This window comes from Vulpes vulpes, chromosome 10 (genome assembly GCF_048418805.1).
Source record: "Vulpes vulpes isolate BD-2025 chromosome 10, VulVul3, whole genome shotgun sequence".
In the NCBI taxonomy this organism is placed as follows: Eukaryota; Metazoa; Chordata; class Mammalia; order Carnivora; family Canidae; genus Vulpes; species Vulpes vulpes.
Genome location: NC_132789.1, coordinates 11260423 through 11279529, shown reverse-complemented (window position 1 = coordinate 11279529; position 19107 = coordinate 11260423). Strand labels below are relative to the sequence as shown.

At 51.9% G+C, this 19107-nt stretch overlaps 1 protein-coding gene across 1 annotated transcript in view; it reads left to right on the top strand.

Annotated features, from left to right (window-relative positions):
* The window catches only part of RBM19 (RNA binding motif protein 19), a 122900-nt gene that overhangs the window by 22976 nt on the left and 80817 nt on the right, over positions 1–19107 (top strand). The window contains exons 15-19 of the mRNA XM_026018759.2: positions 1937–2137; positions 3415–3544; positions 11840–12009; positions 14482–14542; positions 17155–17234. Coding sequence (XP_025874544.1) covers positions 1937–2137; positions 3415–3544; positions 11840–12009; positions 14482–14542; positions 17155–17234 — 642 coding nt within the window. The remainder of the gene's footprint in view (positions 1–1936; positions 2138–3414; positions 3545–11839; positions 12010–14481; positions 14543–17154; positions 17235–19107) is intronic.

Genomic DNA, 19107 nt, shown 5'->3' with positions numbered 1-19107 from the left:
AGCAAGCCACCAGCTGCTAGAGAGCCGAAGGTAGGGCTTCTGATCCAGGACATGCTGGTGGGTTTAGGATCAGGCCTTTCAAGGATAATTATTACTAATCCCTAAATTATCTCTAGAGAAAATGTCACATGGGCTCAGATAAGGGCCCATCTGACACGGATGGTGTCTGTTGGAGGCCGTGTGCAGGCGGCTAGCTCACAACTCGCAGCTTTCGCACACAGATGACAGGGGCCCCCACACAGCCCATGCCTGCTGCCCCATGCCTTATTAAGAGCATCCATGATCTGACGGGGAGGGGGGGTTTGAACCTTCCTTGGACCAGGTAGGAGAGAGGTCAGAACTGCTCATTCTCCACCAGGTAGGAGTTTTGATTAATGGATGGTTAAGTCTTAGTGGGCCTGCTGAGACCACCTCACATCCCCCTTCCCTTTCACAGGCTGGGAAACTGAGGCCCAGAGAGAAGTTAGGGGTAGTGATTAGAGGTCTAACGCTGAGCCTGTGGCAGGAGTCTGGACTAAATTTTGGCTTCTGACTCCTAAAACTCCTCTCCTCAGCTGCCAGGCCCCCGGTTTTACTGCAAGTAGGCAATTGGGATGGAAGGGGTGGTAGATGTGTTAAGTAAAGATACTGACAACTAACACTTACTGGGACTCACCAAAGTGTTCCTCTAAATTTGTGTCTCAGTATTCATTTCACTCATGTGACAACCTGGGAAAACAGCCCTACTGTGCTCCCATTGTGGCCCATAGAGGCACAAAAGAAGCCAAGACACATGTTCTGGGTCACACAGCTAGTCGTGGATCAGAATGCAGCCCCAGAGCTCACACCCCTGACCACTGTCCTCTGTGGCCTGAGTTGCACCTGAAGCCCACTGAGGCCCAGCCCTTCCCACCTACAGATGGCTTCCACCTCACCTGCCTCACTCAGTCCTCATAGCAACAGTGAGGCCTAGAGGATGGGTATTACCTCCCATTTTGCTGCTGAGAAAACAGAGGCCAGGGTGCAAGTAGCTGAACCAGGGTTTCAGGTTGGATTCCTAGCCACGCTGAGACTTGTGCTCAGATGCTCCATATGCCTGGAGTTCTGCTGTTCTGTCTTGCCTTTTGTGTACTCCTCTGCTACATGGTTTTTCAATAATCTGTGACGTTTACAGAGTGTGTATACAATGTGCACGTGGCTCATATTGACACACATAATTAAATCCTTACTTGCAATGATCCTGTCAAATAGGTGTTGCCCTTGGTTAGGTAAGGGGCTGAGGCTGAGTTAAGTATGTGTCTCGGGGCCTTATATCTAACGTCTTGGTTGGGCTTCTCGCTAAAGCAGACCCTGAGACGGAGGTTCAAGTTCATGTAGTTTACTGGCCAGTGCGGAGAACACTGATAAGAAAGGTGTACGGGAAGGAGACTAGTGTAGGGTATACTTATTACAGTAACTGCTGATACAGTGCAGGGGCTGAGGTCTGTCTGGGGGAACACTGCAGAACTCACTCCTCATGCTTGTCCCACCCAGAGGACAGGGGACGGTCCGAGTCCTGAGTGCCTAGGCTGCTCCCATGGTGTTAACTTCTCAGCCCTTCCCTCCTGCCCCATGTGTGGCAGTAAGCTCTCCCCAGTTCCAGGAAAAGGCTGTTGGCACTGAGATGCATTGACAGTCTGGGTGGGTCCAGTGAGGGCTTTTCACGAGCACTGTTAGAATCTGCTGTGGCTCAGAAGTGGAGGGGCTGAGACTTGACCTAGGCTCTAGAGCTGGAGCCCTCACCCCTTGTCTCTACCCCTGGAGTGCCGTGCCTGAGAGACTGGGGTTGTGGGGGCCCCCTCCCCAAGTGCCTGGTACTTGAGAGGTTCCAGGTGTAGAATCAACCACAGGTTGGTGCTGGGGTCAGACTGGGGATCCTCTCTCCTGTTGCCCATGTGTATTGATTCCTACCCTGCAGGCCGCGGCCGAGCGAAGCAAGACTGTGATCCTGGTTAAGAACCTCCCAGCGGGCACCCTGGTGGCTGAGCTGCAGGAGACTTTCGGCCGTTTTGGCAGCCTGGGCCGAGTGCTCCTGCCCGAAGGCGGCATCACTGCCATTGTGGAGTTCCTGGAGCCCCTGGAGGCCCGAAAGGCCTTCAGGCATCTGGCCTACTCCAAGGTAGGGCTACTGGGGCCCTGCTCAGAAGAGGGCCAAGGGGGCCGATTACCGGTAGGCAGCCTTAGTGCAGACCTGGCTGGTGCGTTGCTGTGTACAAACCAGCCTTCTCTGACATGGTCTAAGTATGACCCCACCCCTGAGAACACCTCAGGACAGGAGCACGTGAGAGGATTGCTCTAGACCTCCTCCAGGAAGCACGTTTGTCGCCTCACTATGGCTTCCCTTGGCTTTCCTTTCCTGTGTGAATTGGAACCATCATTCTTGGAGCTCCTGATATCTAGGATTTACAATAAGTACAAAGTCACTTCTGGAAGAGGGCTGTCCCCTGTTTCCTGATAAAGAGAGAAAGAAGTTATGTGTACATACACATCTATAATAGTGTGTTAGTTTGTCGTGGCTTCTCCTACAAACGGCCACAATGCAGAACTGTATTGTCTCATGGTTCTGGAGGCCCAAGGTCTGAAGCCAACTGTCACAGGGCCCTGCTCACTCTGAGGGCTCTAAGAGATCCTTCTCTGCCTCTGCCATTTTCTGGAGGCACCAGGTGTCCTTTGACTGGTGGCTGTGTCTATCCGGTCTGTGTCTCCATCTTCACATGGTCTTCTTCTTCTGTCCCCGATCTGACTCTGCCTTCCTCTTGTGTGGACACTTGTCATTGGATTTGGGGCCCACCCAGATGCTCTCATCTCAAGACCCTTCACTTAATGATACTTACAAAGATCTTTTCTCCAAATAAGGTCCCATTAACAGGTTCTGGGCTTTCAGATGTGGATGTATCTTTGCAGAGGGGCACCATTTACCCACAATGGGTAGCTTCTCTTTATCAGACACTTTAACACTCCGCAGACTATTTATCAATGTTGGTTTGTCCTGTTTTTAAAAGGAAAGACTCTGTACATGCACATGTGTGCCTGCCTTGCCTGTGGTGTAAGGGCAGGGAGGGAGAGAATGTGTGTTTCTGACAGCCCTACTACACCTCCTCCCGGACATGTACTTCATCAGTGATCCTGCTTCCCCATCCCACTCCCTTCCATTCCCCAATTGAGAAAACACAAGCAGATGCAAATGTGCCCAGTGACAACAGATGCTCAAGCCTGTCCCCTGAGCCCCAAGCTGCAGCAAGGGGGCCCCTGTGGTGGTCTCTGGGATCATGCGGCACAGAGTTTGCCAGTCTGTGCTGGCTCCATTCCCTGGGGGGAGGTGCCCATACTCTCTGAGCCTCAGGCTCTTCCTCTGCAGAAGGAACTGAGAGCCCTTCCCCTGCCCGGTCTCTACAGTTTCACCACACCCCCCTGTACCTGGAGTGGGCTCCAGTGGGTGTCTTCTCCAGCTCAGCCCCGCAGACGAAGGAACCCCAAGATCCACCAGCAGGACCTGCAGAAGAAGACAGGGCGGAGCCAGAAACCTGTAAGAGCTGAGATCAGGGTGTCTTGGGGCAGCGGGCAAGCTGAGGGAGTGGGGGTGGCAGGGCTGGGTACTACACTAAAATCTATCAGATGTTTGGTTTAAAGTTCTTGATTTGTCCTGGAGATCAGCGCATCTCAAACTCTTGGACCTTATAGCCAGGTTAAATGTCCTTAAAATCGGAGCATAGAAATTATGGGCATTGCATAAAGGAGCCAACTTTTCACTTTGTGTATTAAAGGTGGAAAAAGACCCTGAGAATCTACCAGTAGGATTTAGAACAGAGCAGGTAGGAACCTTCTTATTTTATACATCCACCAGGATGCCTGGCCAGTGAGGGCAGCTGGCAGAGGGGAGATAACTTCTCTGGGTCCTTGGAATGGCACAATGTCCCTTGGCCACGAATGACTGCAAGGGCAGGCCAGGGCAGGGCAGGAAAGGGTCGCTGAGTCAGGGACAGGGATGACCCACCCCCAGCTAATGCTTCACATTTGGGGGCGGAGGGGGCGCCATTGGCACGGGGGCAGCACTGTTCCCCCTTGCCAGTCATTTTGCACCTCCAGCCTCTGCCCACTGAATGTTGGGGAATGCCCTCAGTGCTTACTGCAACCTGAAACACCACCCCGCACTCCCTCAGTGTTCCCCAGATGCCCCCTAGGGGGCGAGAAGCGCTCATTGTAGGGACCAGGACCATATTCTAGAATCTGAGACCTTCAGAAAAGTTTTGAAAAACCCTGGACAGTCCTGTTGTCCAGCTGTTAGGACTCTGCTCCTCCACAGTATCCCCCACTTTCCTTCACAACCTCCCATAGGGTTACCCACATATTAAAATATAAATTGAAAAAATAAGTCTCCCATCTACCATTTCCATCCTTCCCAGAAAAGGTGTCTCACAGCAAAAATGGGGCAAGCAGAATTCTCAGATTAAAGAATAGACTTTTCATTGAACAGAACTCACTGTCTGTGAACCTCCCTGGGCTGTCTGCATGTGTCACCTTGTCGTGAGTCTGTGAAACCTTCAGGACTAGCCCAGTCAGCACAAGGCACTTGGGAGCCCCTGGTCTGGTATCTTTGTTCCAATCAGGGAGGGCAGTTCTTTCGTCTGCATCTTGCAGCTCTGGGAGCCTCCCTGGTCCTCAGGGTTACTGATTACTGGTGTGAACCTTGGAGAACCCTTCACTAGCCCCTGTTGATGAATTAGTTTTGTCCACAGATTGGATCAGGATTCCTTCAAAGCCCACTTTGGCCACCATCAAGAAGAATTGTCTTGACACAGTCATGTGTTTTTCTTAACTAGCCATCACCCCAAAATCATCAGCTGCCTTAGTGTTCGCCTCACTTGCTAATCCTGAACTTGAACAGTATCTTTTGGCCAAAGCCAGTCCTCCTTTTAGGTGCATAGATTTGCCACAAGGGAGGGCCCCTTTCCCACCTGCTTTGGCAGGACCACTAAGCCTGGTACCATGTGGCCACACTCGTTTGCACATGTCCTGGTGTGGCCCCTCGCTCTGGTCTTCTGTAACACTTGTCACGGTTTGTACTCTATTCATTTGGTTTTCTTGCTTCACATCTATCTCTGGCAGTTGACAAACCACGAGGGCAAGGAGTGGCCGCCTCGCTGGCTACTGGGTGCCCTGTCCTCTATGAGGTCCCAGGTATATAGCCTGGGCTCGACTATGTGTAGATGGAGTGGGTGAATGCAGGAAGAAGGGTTTCTGCACCTGTCTGTGCCTGCAGGAGTTGGGGCTGGGTTATCTGTCTTTGTGTCCCAAACTTCCAGCACACAGTAGGATCTTAGTGATGGGGGGCATGTGCTCCAGCGTTCATCCCTTGTCAGAGTGGAGCAGAGGTGGTACCAGCACCCATGACAGTGACAGTCACAGCTCCTGCCGTGGGTACCAATTGATGCCTACACCACGAGCTACCCCTTGCTTTGTTCTAACCCTTTCCTACTTCCTGGAACTGCGTTGTGGACAGGCTCATTTCCTTGGTGTCCATCTGCTTGACTGCCTGTTAGAAAGTCCATTCCACAAGGCAGGTACCTTGCACACTTGCTCACTGCTGAACCTCAGTACCCAGCAAAGTGCCTGGCACCTGGTAGGAGAGCAGTGCATGGTGCTAAGTGGACCCAAGGGCATTTACTCCATGCCTGGCCCTGCACTAGGGACTTTGGGTTCCTCTCTGTGCAGCTCAGAGCTTCTGGGGAAGTTGCCATCTTCCTTGTTGTCATCTCAGCCCTGTGGCTGGGCAATCCACTGTCCTCTGAGGCTCAGTTTCTGCATCTGTAAAATGGGTATGATGACCATGCTGGTCACCAGGGCGTTGGTGAGAGTGTGGTGAGGTGCTGTAAGTAAAGCATCGTTACTCTGCTCCTTTTGTGCATTTGGCAGCAGAAACTGGAGTGGATAGCCTGGCATTTAGCTGTGAGCACCAGCATATGCTGAGTGGAGGTGACCCCAGTGGGTGCCAACACAGACCCTCTTCCCCTGAAGAGGCCTGGTGGGGGGACAGATAGGGTTGGGTGGAGGTGGGGCAGCTGAGATATCTCACTCCTAGTAGGAGTGGGCCCTGCGTCCAGAAATGCTCTGGAGCTCACCGAGAGGAGGCTTTGCAGAGACCACGTACCTGAGTCTGCAGTTAAGAGTGCTGTGTGCCCTGTTTCACTGGGCCTGTGTGGCCGTGTTGAGAGCGTCCCAGACAGACTCCCTCTGACAGGCTCTGCCTCGCAGGGCTGATGGGATTCACACAAAGGAGGCCACGGAGCTGGGCAGAGGGGCTCGGCTGCAGGCTGGATTTCAGACGGGAAGCTGTGCGTGTCTGGACTGATTTCAAAGCCTGCTGAGTCCCCCATCACCAGGTGAATTCCCACAGAGCTCACCTCCTGGGCCTCTTTTTGCCCTTTCTGTTCCTTTTCTTCCACAGATCGCATACTTAGCCCCCGCCCCAGCCTCCTGGGGCCTTTCCTTTTCACCTGCTCCTCCCCCCACACCCAGGCTTCCACCTTGTTCCTGAAGCTTCCGGATCCCCATCGTGCATGGGGACTCAGTCAGCCCCCCAGCCCCGAGACTTTCTTCAGCCCTGAAGGAAGGGGGTGGGGAGTGGAGTGGATGGAGCTTTTATTTTTCTACCCCTCCCTTCCTTTCTGGAAAGCTCTCCGTTCTCTGTACCAGTCTCAAGGGAGGGGGACCGTGTGTTTTATCTCCCCACAACCAAGACCCTCACCTCCAGATAAAGGGCTCAGAGTCGGGGGAGGTCCTGGAAAGCTGCTTGCAACTGATAACGGTCTTCTCTGCTGTCAGCTTTCGGCGCCCAGAGCTGGGGGGGTGGGGGGGGGAGCCACAGTAAATTCTGCGGCCTGATTATAATAAAGCCCCATGTGGTGATGCGTGACTGGGTTTTATTGTGCTAACTACAGATGGAAGCACATTCTCCTCTGCCTGCCCCAGCCCCCTCCAGCCCACCTTGCTTTGAAATCCTGCCCTCCCACCCCCACCACGCACCCCCACCCTCTGGCCTAACCCTGCTCTCCTCTTTACTTCTTCCCTCTTTCTCTGATTCCTGGTGATTTTGTTGGCAAACATCTGTTTGAGTTTCACAGGATCTCATTTTTTCTTTCTTGTCTTTGTCTCCCCACTCGGGCCAGGAGCAGAAGTGCTTTTAAAAATGACCTTTGGCTTTCGCTGCCATGGCACTTGGCCTCCATGCCACACCTCTCTGGACATGGATGTGGGCCTGGGCCCCAATAGAGCCTGGCCTGGATGCTCTGGGAGCAGGAGCCCTTCCCAGGGATGTGGCTAGCAGGGACATGGTCCCCCTAGACACTGAGGTGTGGTACGGGCAGCCCACCCTGCAGGGAGAGACCTTTGGGCTTTGAATAGCCACTGCCTCCCTCTCTTGGCTGCAGGGTTAGGGGTCTGTGACATTTGCCCTCAGATTTCGCATCAAGGCCTGGCTGGGTAGCATGTGCAGTGTGGACAGTCGGGGTGATACTAAGACCAGTGAGACTATTCTAGATCACCATAGGCCCAAGCACTGTATTTTTTTTTAAGATTTCATTTATTTATTCATGAGAGAGGCAGAAACAGAGGCAGAGGGAGAAATAGGCTCCCTGCGGGGAGCCCAATGTGGGACTCGATCCCAGGATGCTGGGATCATGCCCTGAGCCGAAGACAGATGCTCAACCCCTTAGCCACCCAGGCACCTCCACCCCCAAGCACTGTTCTGATAGCCTTCTATGCTCTAATTATCCTGATCATCCTGCAAGGGGGCCCTCTTAAAGTTATTCCCTGTTTTAGATCACAAAAAGGAAGCACAGAAATGTTTAGTGACTTGTGAACTACAGGGAGAGCCAGATGCACCCAGAGCCACCAGCCCTGATGTCTTGTACACTGAGCTATGACCCCACAGCTCCTCTTGGTCACACTAAGTGCCATTTGTGGGATGCCAGCTGTGTTCCAGTCACATGCCAAGTGCTGGACGTAGCCATCGTCCACGAATATTTGGGAGTGTCTGCTCTGGGCCTGGTGTAGGGGATGCAGTGGTGACAAGTCAGAAGGGGTCCCATCCTCAAGGAGCTCCCTTGCTCATTGGGGGACACAGAGAAGTGAACAGACAAGGTGATTTCAGAATGGGATAAGGGATTTGAGTTGAGCCTAGGGGAATGTGAATGGTGAGTGGCTGGACCTGGGCTGGAGACCTCTGGAGCTGGAGTGGACAGGAAGTGCTCTGAGGGGAGGACACTGAACTGAGACCTGATGAGAAGGCAGGTCTAGAAAGAAGAGAGCAGAACAGGCAGAGGGGGCGGCAAGTGCAAAAGCCCTGTGGTAGGGCTAGGTTTAGCGATCAGAATAGAGGCCTGTGCAGCTGTAGTGGGGGAAAGGGAACAAATGGGACAAGCTAGCAGGCCAGAGACCAGTGCTCAGGGGAGACCAGTAAGGTAGCCACTTGGTCATCCAGATGAGAGGTAGTGATGCCTTGCACTGGAGATCCTGCGTGCAGATGGAGTAGTGGACACTTGTATTTCCAGACAACCCAGCAGAGTGCAGGTATGTGCACGCATCCATGCATAAGCATGTTTAATTCCACATTCTAGATGAGCATGCTGAGGTAGGGGTCCACATAGTCACCCAAGCCCACACCACTAGTGCGTAGCATCACCGGGACTCTGACCAGGCCACTCATTCCTAAGGCTTGTGTGCATTTCACAGCTCTGTGCTGTTCCTGGCTAGTCTCGGCCCCTTCTCAATTTTCCAAGCCCCTTGTTTTCAGCAGATCTCAAGACCAGCCCCCTTGTCTTGTCAGTTCTCCCAGCATCCCAAGGGCGGTTACAGGTGCAGGCAGGTGGTTGCTAGGGACACAGAGGTTTATAGAAACAACAGGCACCTCTGAGCTGTTGGAGGATGGCCAGGCCACATTTAATCATGTCTTTTATTTCAAGCTGGATGTTCCTCCCGGATATTGGGGGTCAGGGCTGTTGGTTGACCTATTAGCAGTTGGAGGAGCCAGGTGATCCAGGCCAGCCGTGCACCTGGGGAGGAAATAGGTCCCGGCCGCCCTTGTTCTTGCCCGGGCGGGGGCCAGGGGCAGCTCTCTGGCCATGATAAGGATCCATCTGCTGTTCCTGGGGTGCCAACCCTAAGTGTAAGCTCAGCTCAGCTCCGCTCTCACTAAACCCACACATCACATCTCTTGGGCAGGTGCTTCTGACCTTTTACATAGCTCTTTGAAGCAGGGCAGCCACTGCTTGTAGGGCAGGGAGGCAGGCTGGGGTTGGGTTCCCCTAAGCTGCTGTGTCCTGGTGAGGCTTTGAACCCCCAGGACACTGGGGACTGGCTGGGTTCTGGGCCCTTGGGAGGGCTGGCAACCTGGGTGTGGTGGGGAGGAGTGTGCAAAGGTCCAATGAGCTGGTTGGTTTATTGGTTGACCACTGCCTAGTACAGAAGCTGCAGGCCATTGAGTTAGTTGCTGAGATTTAAACAGCATGGGTTTTTCTGTCAAAACATGGATTTTCAGCTTCTCTTGGAAGACCTGAATGCAGGAGTGCACCAAGCTGACCTCCCATGGCAGCAGCTGGCTGGTATCAAGAAGGTGCTGCCCCCTGAAGCTAGCCATGAGCCTTCCTGATCACCATCATCCCCACCGCTGTTTTCTCTTTAAGAAGAATTTCTTTCTTTGGTCTTCCAAACCTCTCTCCCAACCTGAAGATCCTTAAGATTGATGGTGCAGATGCAGCAACCTCCAGCATTGCCCACTTTTTGTTACGTGGCTACCGTGGTCATTAATGAGACAGTCCACCTGGGGCATGGAGCCTGGTGCCTGGCGCGTGGGGGGGAGAGGGGAGTCTAATCAGCCTTCCCTCCCCCCTGCTTTCATCTCTGAATTGGCAAATGCAAGGAGTCAGTGGGGTGGAAATGTCATTCCTGGCTGAAGGTCATGGTGTTCAGCGCGATTGAAGCTCTCATTCAGAACCCGAAGTCTTAGCTACTTTGCATAGCTTTGCTTCCCCATCATTAGCAATACTTTGTCCACCCTGCTTTGCTTTGAACATTGAGTACAAATGGCCACACCATGGAGTCCCTTGTTGGGTAAATTGTGTGAGTTTCTTGGGTGGGGGAGGAGCCTTTGTGTTGATTTCTTCTTTTTTGTCCTGGAGTGAGAGTCTGGGTTCTGGGTTCACCTCCAGGGGAGCAGGAGGGGCAAAGGCTGTCTGTTCAACTGATGTGAAACAGACAACATTATCACTGCCGCCCGTCACCATCGGGGCTTGAAAGGGTTTTTTTTATGACAAAGCGGTTGAAGCTTAATTAGGACTTGCAAGCATTAAGCTTGCCTCAGAAGGGGCAGGGGAGACAGACATGAGACGGTTAGAATACTCGGCATGAGGGTGGGGAGCGGGCTTGGACCCCCGGAAGCCTGAACTGTTGGAGTGCAGGTGTGCAGGAGGAGAGGGCTGTGTCTGTCAGCCTAGAGCCAGCTAGCAGAGCTGCCTCCGAGGGGCCAGTGTCGGGCAGGATGTGGCAGGTTTGGATCCGTGCAGAGGGACAGGCCCCCCGCTCAGAACCACACGGGTGCAAGGGTGCCGTCTCATGACCACTTTATAGAGCCTCCAGGGTGGGCTTCAGTTTCCCCAGGGTGTGGAGGAGCTTCAGAAGCTTGTATGGGGTGTTAGGATACCCTGGACCCCGATTATGTGACTTGGGGAGGTTGACCTGAACTGCACACATTTTGTCACAGCAGGACTTCTAAGAAGTCAAGATACTAGGCACAGTTTTCCGACGCTTCTGTCACCTGCAGGTCACCACGGCTGGCTTTGAGTAACAGCCACGCACACTGGCCTGCTGATGCACAATCTCCTGTTTGCTCTTCCCTCTTCCTAAGATGCTTTTCCTTCTGAATAGCCGTGGCAGGAAGGCTCTGTAATCCTGTTCTCCAGAAACACCCAGGAGCACATTCAGTGTTCCCTTCCAGCTTTTGCTCCCTGCACATATGTCTCAGAAACTGTATGGAACCTGATTGGGCTCATGCTGTTCATTGTTTCATGTCTTAACTTTTCTTGTGATTTTTATATCCTAAGTGTCGCTCTGTTCTCACACATTCTTTGGAAACATCATATTTAATGAACACATATCCCAACCTTTGGTGGCGCTGCATGTATCCTAGTGTCCTTCTTATGAGTATTTACTGGGTTTTTTTTATTATAATTATTAATTTTTTACTGTCATGCACAACTCTGAATTTATGTTGTTGGGTATAGATAAGGCACGGTCTTAACGTGTATGGCTACTTGAAGTTATGTATGTTGGGAATTCTGATTGAACATAACATTGCTGAAGTTCGTGGGGTATTTAGAATGTTCTAAGTTTTGCTCCCATTCGGTAATTTTTCAAAAGCTTTGAGTCACATTTTAATTTGAGAGTTCACTCAGTCTTGTTTTTGCAGAAAAGTAACATGTTACAGAAGTTTGTGGTTCAATAAAACAGTTCACGCAGTAATTTATTTTGAAGTTCAGATTAGCGTGGGTTAGTCCAAGGCTCAGACTTCTGGTCTGTCTTTCATATTTCTTTCTCTTTAAAAGAGGCTGGAGGCAGGACAGCCTTGTACCTTCCCCATTTTCCCCTGTTGCCCCCAGAGAGGGACTAGAGCCCCGCACCAGCTGGGAATCAGTGCCCCTTCCCGACATTGCCCGCACAGTGGTGGCACCACTGGTCTAGCAGGTTCTGTGCTTTAGGCCCCTGAACTTTAATGGATTTGACATTTAACAGATTTGTTTTTTTTTGGGGGGGGGGGGGCTTGTGCCAGACAATGAGACCCCAGAAGGTGAAAAGCCAGCAGAAGGAAGAGCTGAGGACTGTCCAGCAAAAGTGGAAGAAGAAGAGGAAGAAGAGGAAGAGGAGGAAGAGAGCCTCCCTGGGTGTACTCTGTTTATTAAAAATCTCAACTTCAGCACGACGGAGGAGACCCTGAAGGGAGTGAGTGATGGTTAAGAACGGAGGGTGGGTGGTGGGGCGGGGAAGCCCCTCTCCTGATGTGGTGCCTCTGCACATTCTGCCTGTAAATCTGGTTCGTGCTGATACGGGGCTTCACAACCAGCCACCAGCCACTTGACATCCCTGCTGGGCTGTCCCGGAGGCATCTCACCCAGGGGTTTGAGTCGTGGGCAGACTAGCCTGGGGGCTGGGAGGGGCAGCCACAGACATGGAAGGGGACGTGTCAGGGCGGCTAGGGAGGCACATGCAGTGTGAAAGCTGTAGTCTGCGTTCGTTAGCATTGTACATTCAGAAAACAAAGCTCCCCCCTCCCATTGTTTCTGTGATGTTAACTACCCAAAAGCAAATGTTAGCACAACCTTCTGGCCTGATGAGAGCGTACAGAAGACACAAGAATGAGTATGGGGCAGCGCTGCCTGTAATCCCTGGATAGGGTGTAGGTTTTGCATTCTTGGTAGAGGGAGGGCAGAGGGTAAAAAGATAGGCATCTCCAAGTAGGTATTTGGGAAATGTCAAGCGGGTCCTACACTGAGTGGGGTTGGGGGACGTTGGGAAGGAATTGGCCAGAGATAAGGAAATGAGGCCTCCAATTCCAAAGGATTAGGGTCTGCAAGCTCCCCCCGCAGGTCTGAGAAGTGCTACAGGGAGACTCTTCATTTCTATGAACTGGGTTTGACACTTTTTTTTTTAATGCGTAAATCAGCAATTATTAGCAGACTGACAGCCATGGATTGGTTCTGAAAAAACAAGATGGCCATAAGGATTGAACTAATTGATTTCTAAAAACTCTTTGGAGTTCCAGAATCCCACAGATGGATTCAAGAGGGAGAATGGGGGTCTGCAGAATCCCAGAGGCAGGAAGGTGGTGGGTCGGTAGGCAGAAAGGAGGTCAGCCTGCAACGGGAGGGAGAGATTGAGGTGTCTCCTCTTTGGGGAGGCAAGAGGTCAGAGCCTCCACCCTGAGGCCATCTGGCTAAGTCTCTGTGATGTGACCATCCTCCTGTGGACCAGAAGAGTGGCCATGGCAGAGGGGCACCTCAGCCAACACAGCAGTATCTTAAGGGCAAAGATTCACTGTCTGGAGCAGCTGGAGACCCACCCTTGGATTTATCATTGGCTGCTTCCTGAATCTGTTTTGGTTCAGTTTGAGTTTGCTTTTGTAAAGAGGCACGCCCTAGCTGTGACGGATTGCTTCGACTAGCAGCTTGTAGCTGGTGTTCATTTCCAGTGTGCTGGCTCTCCTGGGTCTGGTACGGGAATGTCATCAGGAAGATGCACCCAAGCTTCAGACTCATGAGCTGGGAGGCACAGCCAGGATGATGTTGTCCAGGTGCCTCCTGCATAGCTGTGAGGACTGAGCTTTAGGATGTCCGGTTATGGTCCCAGGGCCATAAGCCCATTGAAAGCTCTGCAGGAACAGCATCCAGCCCACAGGCCCCTACCACCTCATGGTGCCACTGGGTTAAGGTCAGACTGCCTGCATGTGGATCCCGGCCTCATTCCTGGCCAACGGTGCAACCCTGGGCAAGTCCTTTGTCCCGTCTGTGCCTTGGTCTCGTCACCTGTAAAATAGGGATGTTAGGAGAATCTTCCCATGGAGTGGTTTTATTTTAAATTTTTTTTTTTAATTTTTATTTATTTATGATAGTCACAGAGAGAGAGAGAGAGAGGCAGAGACACAGGCAGAGGGAGAAACAGGCTCCATGCACCGGGAGCCCGACGTGGGATTCGATCCTGGGTCTCCAGGATCGCGCCCTGGGTCAAAGGCAGGCGCCAAACCGCTGCGCCACCCAGGGATCCCCCATGGAGTGGTTTTAAAGATCTGTTTAGGACGAGTGAGATAGTCCAAGGGTCAGACCTTCAGATTGAGAGTCCTGAAGCATCTGTATCTTTTTTTTTTTTTTTTTTTAAGATTTTATTTATGAGAGACACACAGAGAGAGAGAGAGAGAGAGAGGCAGAGGGAGAAGAAGGCTCCATGCAGGAAGCCCGATGTGGGACTCGATCCCCGGACTCCAGGATCATGCCGCGACTGAAGGCAGCGCTAAACCGCTGAGCCACCTGGGCTGCCCAAGTGTCTGTATCTTTTTTTTTTTTTTTTTAGTTTTTTTTTTTAATTTGTATTTATTTATGATAGTCACACACACAGAGAGAGAGACAGAAGCAGAGACATAGGCAGAAGGAGAAGCAGGCTCCATGCACTGGGAGCCCGATGTGGGACTTGATCCCGGGTCTCCAGGATCGCGCCCCGGGCCAAAGGCAGGCGCTAAACCGCTGCGCCACCCAGGGATCCCCAAGTGTCTGTATCTTAAGCACAGTCTGGGTATCGACTCTGCTGTTACTCCCTCCATCTTGGTGCCTGTGGTCACATATGCAGCTTCTTTCCAGATGCTCCTGTACTTGTTGCAGGATTAGCCTAGAAATACTGCTGATGCATGTTGACATTCCTTTCCAGGTGTTTTCCAAAGCAGGGATGGTGAAGAGCTGCTCCATTTCCAAGAAGAAGAACAAAGCAGGTATTCCTTAGGAAACTGCCTTCAGAAAGGATAATTCTAAAAGAACCTGTGGCTCTGGGTAGGGGTAGGGGTAACTCTTGCTTGCTGATTTTGAAGGCCCTCTTGGCCTGAAGCACTGTCACCCTCAGAGGCAGCCATGCACATCAGGTTCTTCTGAGTTTAGACTCTGCCACCTTGGACTGTCCCATGGTCTCCGAGCAGTACTTTTGATGTGCCACCAGTGTACAGTGACACTACCATAGCAGAAGCCTTGCCTTTCCCCTAGCACCTCTGGGCTTTGGAAGTTTCTTAGAGAAGAGCAGGAAGAGACCCATCTCAGGCCTTCCCACTTCCCTTCCGAGAGAAACAACCCAGACATAGAACCTTCTGGAACATTCCACTGAGCCATGAACCATGTATCTCCATGGCCTATGGGTGCCTACACCTTACAGATGCCACCCTCATCTCTCTGTTTGGCCTCTGGTATTATCATGAGGCCCCGGGCCCCTGCTTGTCTCTTCTCCAGCCCTGGCTCGCTACATATGATGGACGGGCCACACGTTCTTGCTCTTTCACAGCTGTTCCATCCCATCCCTTCCACATGGCAGGATTTGCAGGGATGCCACGTGAGTCAGCCAGAGCTGTGTCCTGGCACAGAAACAAGCTGGTGGGTACAGCATTGGGTGATGAGGGACTGGAGCCCAGCACAGGCATCTCCACATAGCATAGAAGTCCAAGATCAAGGTTTTAGCAGATTGGTTCCTTGTGTGGGCTGTGAAGAGCCTGCCCCAGCCTGTTTCCTTGACTTGTGAATGGTCTCTTCACACTCATGGGGGTGCTCTCTTGGCTTGTGCCTGTCCTGTGTTCAGATGCCCTCCGTCCCCCTTCTTAAAAAAACACCAGTCATATGGACTCAGGGCCCAACCCCAACAACCTCACTTTTCACTTGATCACCTCTATAAAGAGCCTTTTTCCAAAGGTCACATTCTGAGATGCTGGGGATTAGGATGTCAACATAGAAATCTAGGGGGCACTATAACATCCTGTTCTCTGGGAGCCACAGAGCTAGTTTGGGAACATAAGAAAGGCAGTTAAGTACCAAGGAAACAATTTGAGGGCTTGGTTGCAGGAGCTTCAGGAAAGGAGGTGACCCTTGACTTCCAGGCGGCCAGTCGGGCCGGCAGAGGTGCTGCCCAGCCCGGGGCTGCCCCTGTGGTTACAGACTTGCTGGGCCCCTCTCTGCCACCAGACCTATGGAGCCTGCCTCCAGCCCTCAGGAGTGCTCTTCAGCGTACTTTAGAAAGAGTTGCCTGGTCTTTCAGTGTTGCGAGCACCTCTCTCGTGCGCTCTCTTTCTTAAGAGCTTGTGTTGGAGAGCCCTGCTCCACCAGGCTCCTCCATCAGTTGGAGGGGACTAAACAGCCTGTATACCTGGGAGGGTTGCTGCAGGTCACGGAAAGCACTCTTCACACGTGGTGGGTCTGCACAGCATCAGTGATTGGGTGATGAACCAGACTTTCCGTAGCTGCCTTTCACACAGTCTTACATGCTTTCTAAGTGTCCTGTGTACGCAGACACCACCCACCACCACCTTTAATCTTGACTCCTCCCAGGGAGAGCTTTCCAACATCCGCTCAAGAAACCAATGGTCAGGGTTGTCACAGGGTGGCGCTGCCTGGCTGCTGACAGTTCTGTCATAGACTCTCTTCTGTGGCCCACAGAGAGAGTCACATTTGGACAGTTCGTGGACTTCCTTACTGCCTCGGGGCCTCATCTGATATAGCACATTTCCATAGTGAATGGAAATGCAAGCAAGAAGCCCACTTGGTTGGGGCTTGAGTCTTAAGAACAATACAGTCGATGCAAAGATGGGGCCAGTGAGCAAGTCAAAGGTGATGAATCTTGCTTGTCATTTGGACCCATCAGACTTGAGCCAGTCTTCTGAGTTCAACTGTGAAAAGAAAACCAAAGAATAAAATAAGTATATCTGTATAATATGCAGGGAGGGGAGGAGGCGTGTGTCACCTTCTGTGACATAGGTCAAGGCGTAATCAGACAAATGCCCTCTACAATACCTGCTCCCCTGAATTATACAGTTGTACATATATACAAACCAGAGAGGTTTGCACGATGCAGCCCCCCTCCTCATCGGAACTTGGTATCTGAAATTCAGGAGCAGCTGTAATTGGATGGCCAGTGTTAACTGTAAAGAGTAAGTCTTTGGTGCATTTGGCTTTCATGCATATATTCATTTTCTGCATAATGTGTGGAAGAGGAGGACTGCCTAGGTAGACGTTGTGTCGCTTGTCATAGCGATGGTCATCCCTGTTCATTCCTTCTCCCTCCCAAAGGTGGAATTCTATTACGAAGTTAATTATCATGTCAATCATCTGTTAATTAATAGTCAACTGGGCCTCAGGTGACAGCTATATAACTTTGTTGGCTGGTTCTTCAAGATGACTGGTAATACATGTCGAGCCAGGAGTGGAAATCTTTTTGGGAATGAAGGAGAGGTGTGAGGAAGGGAGAAAAGAGTGGGCATCCAGGGGCCTGCTGAGACCCTTGCACTTGGGCTCATGCTTTCTTCACTTTCCTGTCCACCTGCCTTACCCCTCTGATTTCTGCCTCCTTCAGGAGAGCTGCTTTCCATGGGATTTGGATTTGTGGAATACAGGAAGCCAGAGCAGGCCCAGAAGGCTCTCAAGCAGCTCCAGGTAAGGTGGGGATTTCGGCTGAGGTCCCTGGAGGCACTTGGTGGTGCCTGGGGGGGCTGCCTGTCAGCACTCCTGAACTTGAACAGGAATGCGGATTAGGCCATATTTTCCTAGGCCTTTCACTTCCTCTAGTTGTCTAGGGAGGAGAGTACCGTAGCCTAAGAAAAATTGAGACCCATTCTCAGCACTCTGTCATCACTATAGTGTGTTCATTAATTTCCATCTCTGTGCCAGGTCTCAAGGAGACTGGCAGAGCAGACCTCTGAATAAATACACAAGACCAGGTCATGAGAAGCACTTGGATGGAAATAAAGAAGGCACTGTGATGGGTTGGGAGGGCTAATTTGCATTGTGTGGTCTGGGGAAGCCTCTTTGAGGAGGTAAAAATTGACAAGAAGGAGTCAGCTACCTAAAGATCTAAAGGGGGAGCAGTCTAGGAGGGAGGAACAGCACGTACAAAGGGACTGAGGCAGGGCTGCTAAGGTAGGAGTAAGCTTAGTATGTTTGAGAGGCAGGAGTTGGTGTGGGGTGGTTGGTACCTAGACCTGGATCTTGTAGGCCATTTAAGGACTAGAATGCAGTATAAGGCAGTGAGATTCTGGCAGAGTGCTTGGAGCACACTGGTTTATGCTTCCGGACGGTCTCTGCAGCTGCTCTGCAGAGAGCGGATCATAGGGAGGCAGGTGAGAGAGCATTGAGTCGTCTAAGCAGGAAAGAGTGTTGCCCTGGGCAGGGGTGGAGGCAGTGGGGACAAGGGAGCCAAACTCCGAGGTGTCTGGACATGTCCTTTTCAGAAGTGCAAGATCAGACTGGGGCCCTCGGTAGCAAGAGGGAACCTGAATTGGGGCTGCAGGGAGCAGGACAGCCTGGGATTTGCACCTTCCCAAAGTGAGCCAGGCCTGTGCTTGAGATGGTGTCCTCAACAGTCTTGCCCTGGTGCCCTACATCCCGAAGGCATTGGGTGGTAAGGGACAAGGAGCATTGCCCTCCCACACACTTATCTGTCTCTCTGCAGATCCGCTTGTTCCCCTCCAGCACTTGCCTTTCCCTCGTTCTGCAGCCAGAGTGCTCATGACCAGGCTTCTAGGACAGGCTTCTAGACCCAAGTCTCTGGAAGGGCTCCAAGGGGTCCAGGGGCCCTTTAAAGCCATAGTCAGAATGTCATGTGTCTGTGTGTACTGCACAAAGGAGGACATGGTCTGCCTGGCATGAGGCCAAGCAGTGTGAAGGTAAAATAAGAGTTGAATCAGGCCAAGTTTACAAGCCAGGGCATGGCAGGCTGCACACCATACCCCTGCCCTCACTCTCTCCTTGAGGGGTGCGCCTGAGCCAGACCCAGCTGGGCTGTTTGCAGTGTGGAAAGGATGCCCAAACAGGGCCACCTCCCTATCCTAGCAGAGCTTCCTGTGCAGGGGGAAGGCTTCAGGGCTATAGGAAATGTAACCCGGCCCTTAGCTAATATGTTTTTGTAGAATTTTGATGACCTTGGCTCAAGGCAACTTCATGAGGGGCTGAGTTGGTTTTGGGTAGGATGATGGAGAGGGGACCCCTTCGGGGCTTCTGCTCTCTTCAAAAGGCTCTCTGTTCTCCACCAGGGCTTGTAGACTCATGCCCATGGGGGCCAGTGGGGGCAGGCAGTGTAAGGGGTGAAGAGGCAGGCGTCACCCAGAACAAAACCAGGTGCTTGTGCCCTGTCTAAAGGAGCAGCGATTTCTTGGCTTCAGCCATTCATTGCCTCATGGGGAGGCAGGTTACAACAATACCAGATCTCTAGGTTTTGTTTTTGTTTGTTTTGTTTTGTTTTGTTTTGTTTTTTTAAGAGATGCCAGAAATGCCACTTTGTTATTAGATGCCATCGAGGCACATAACTGAA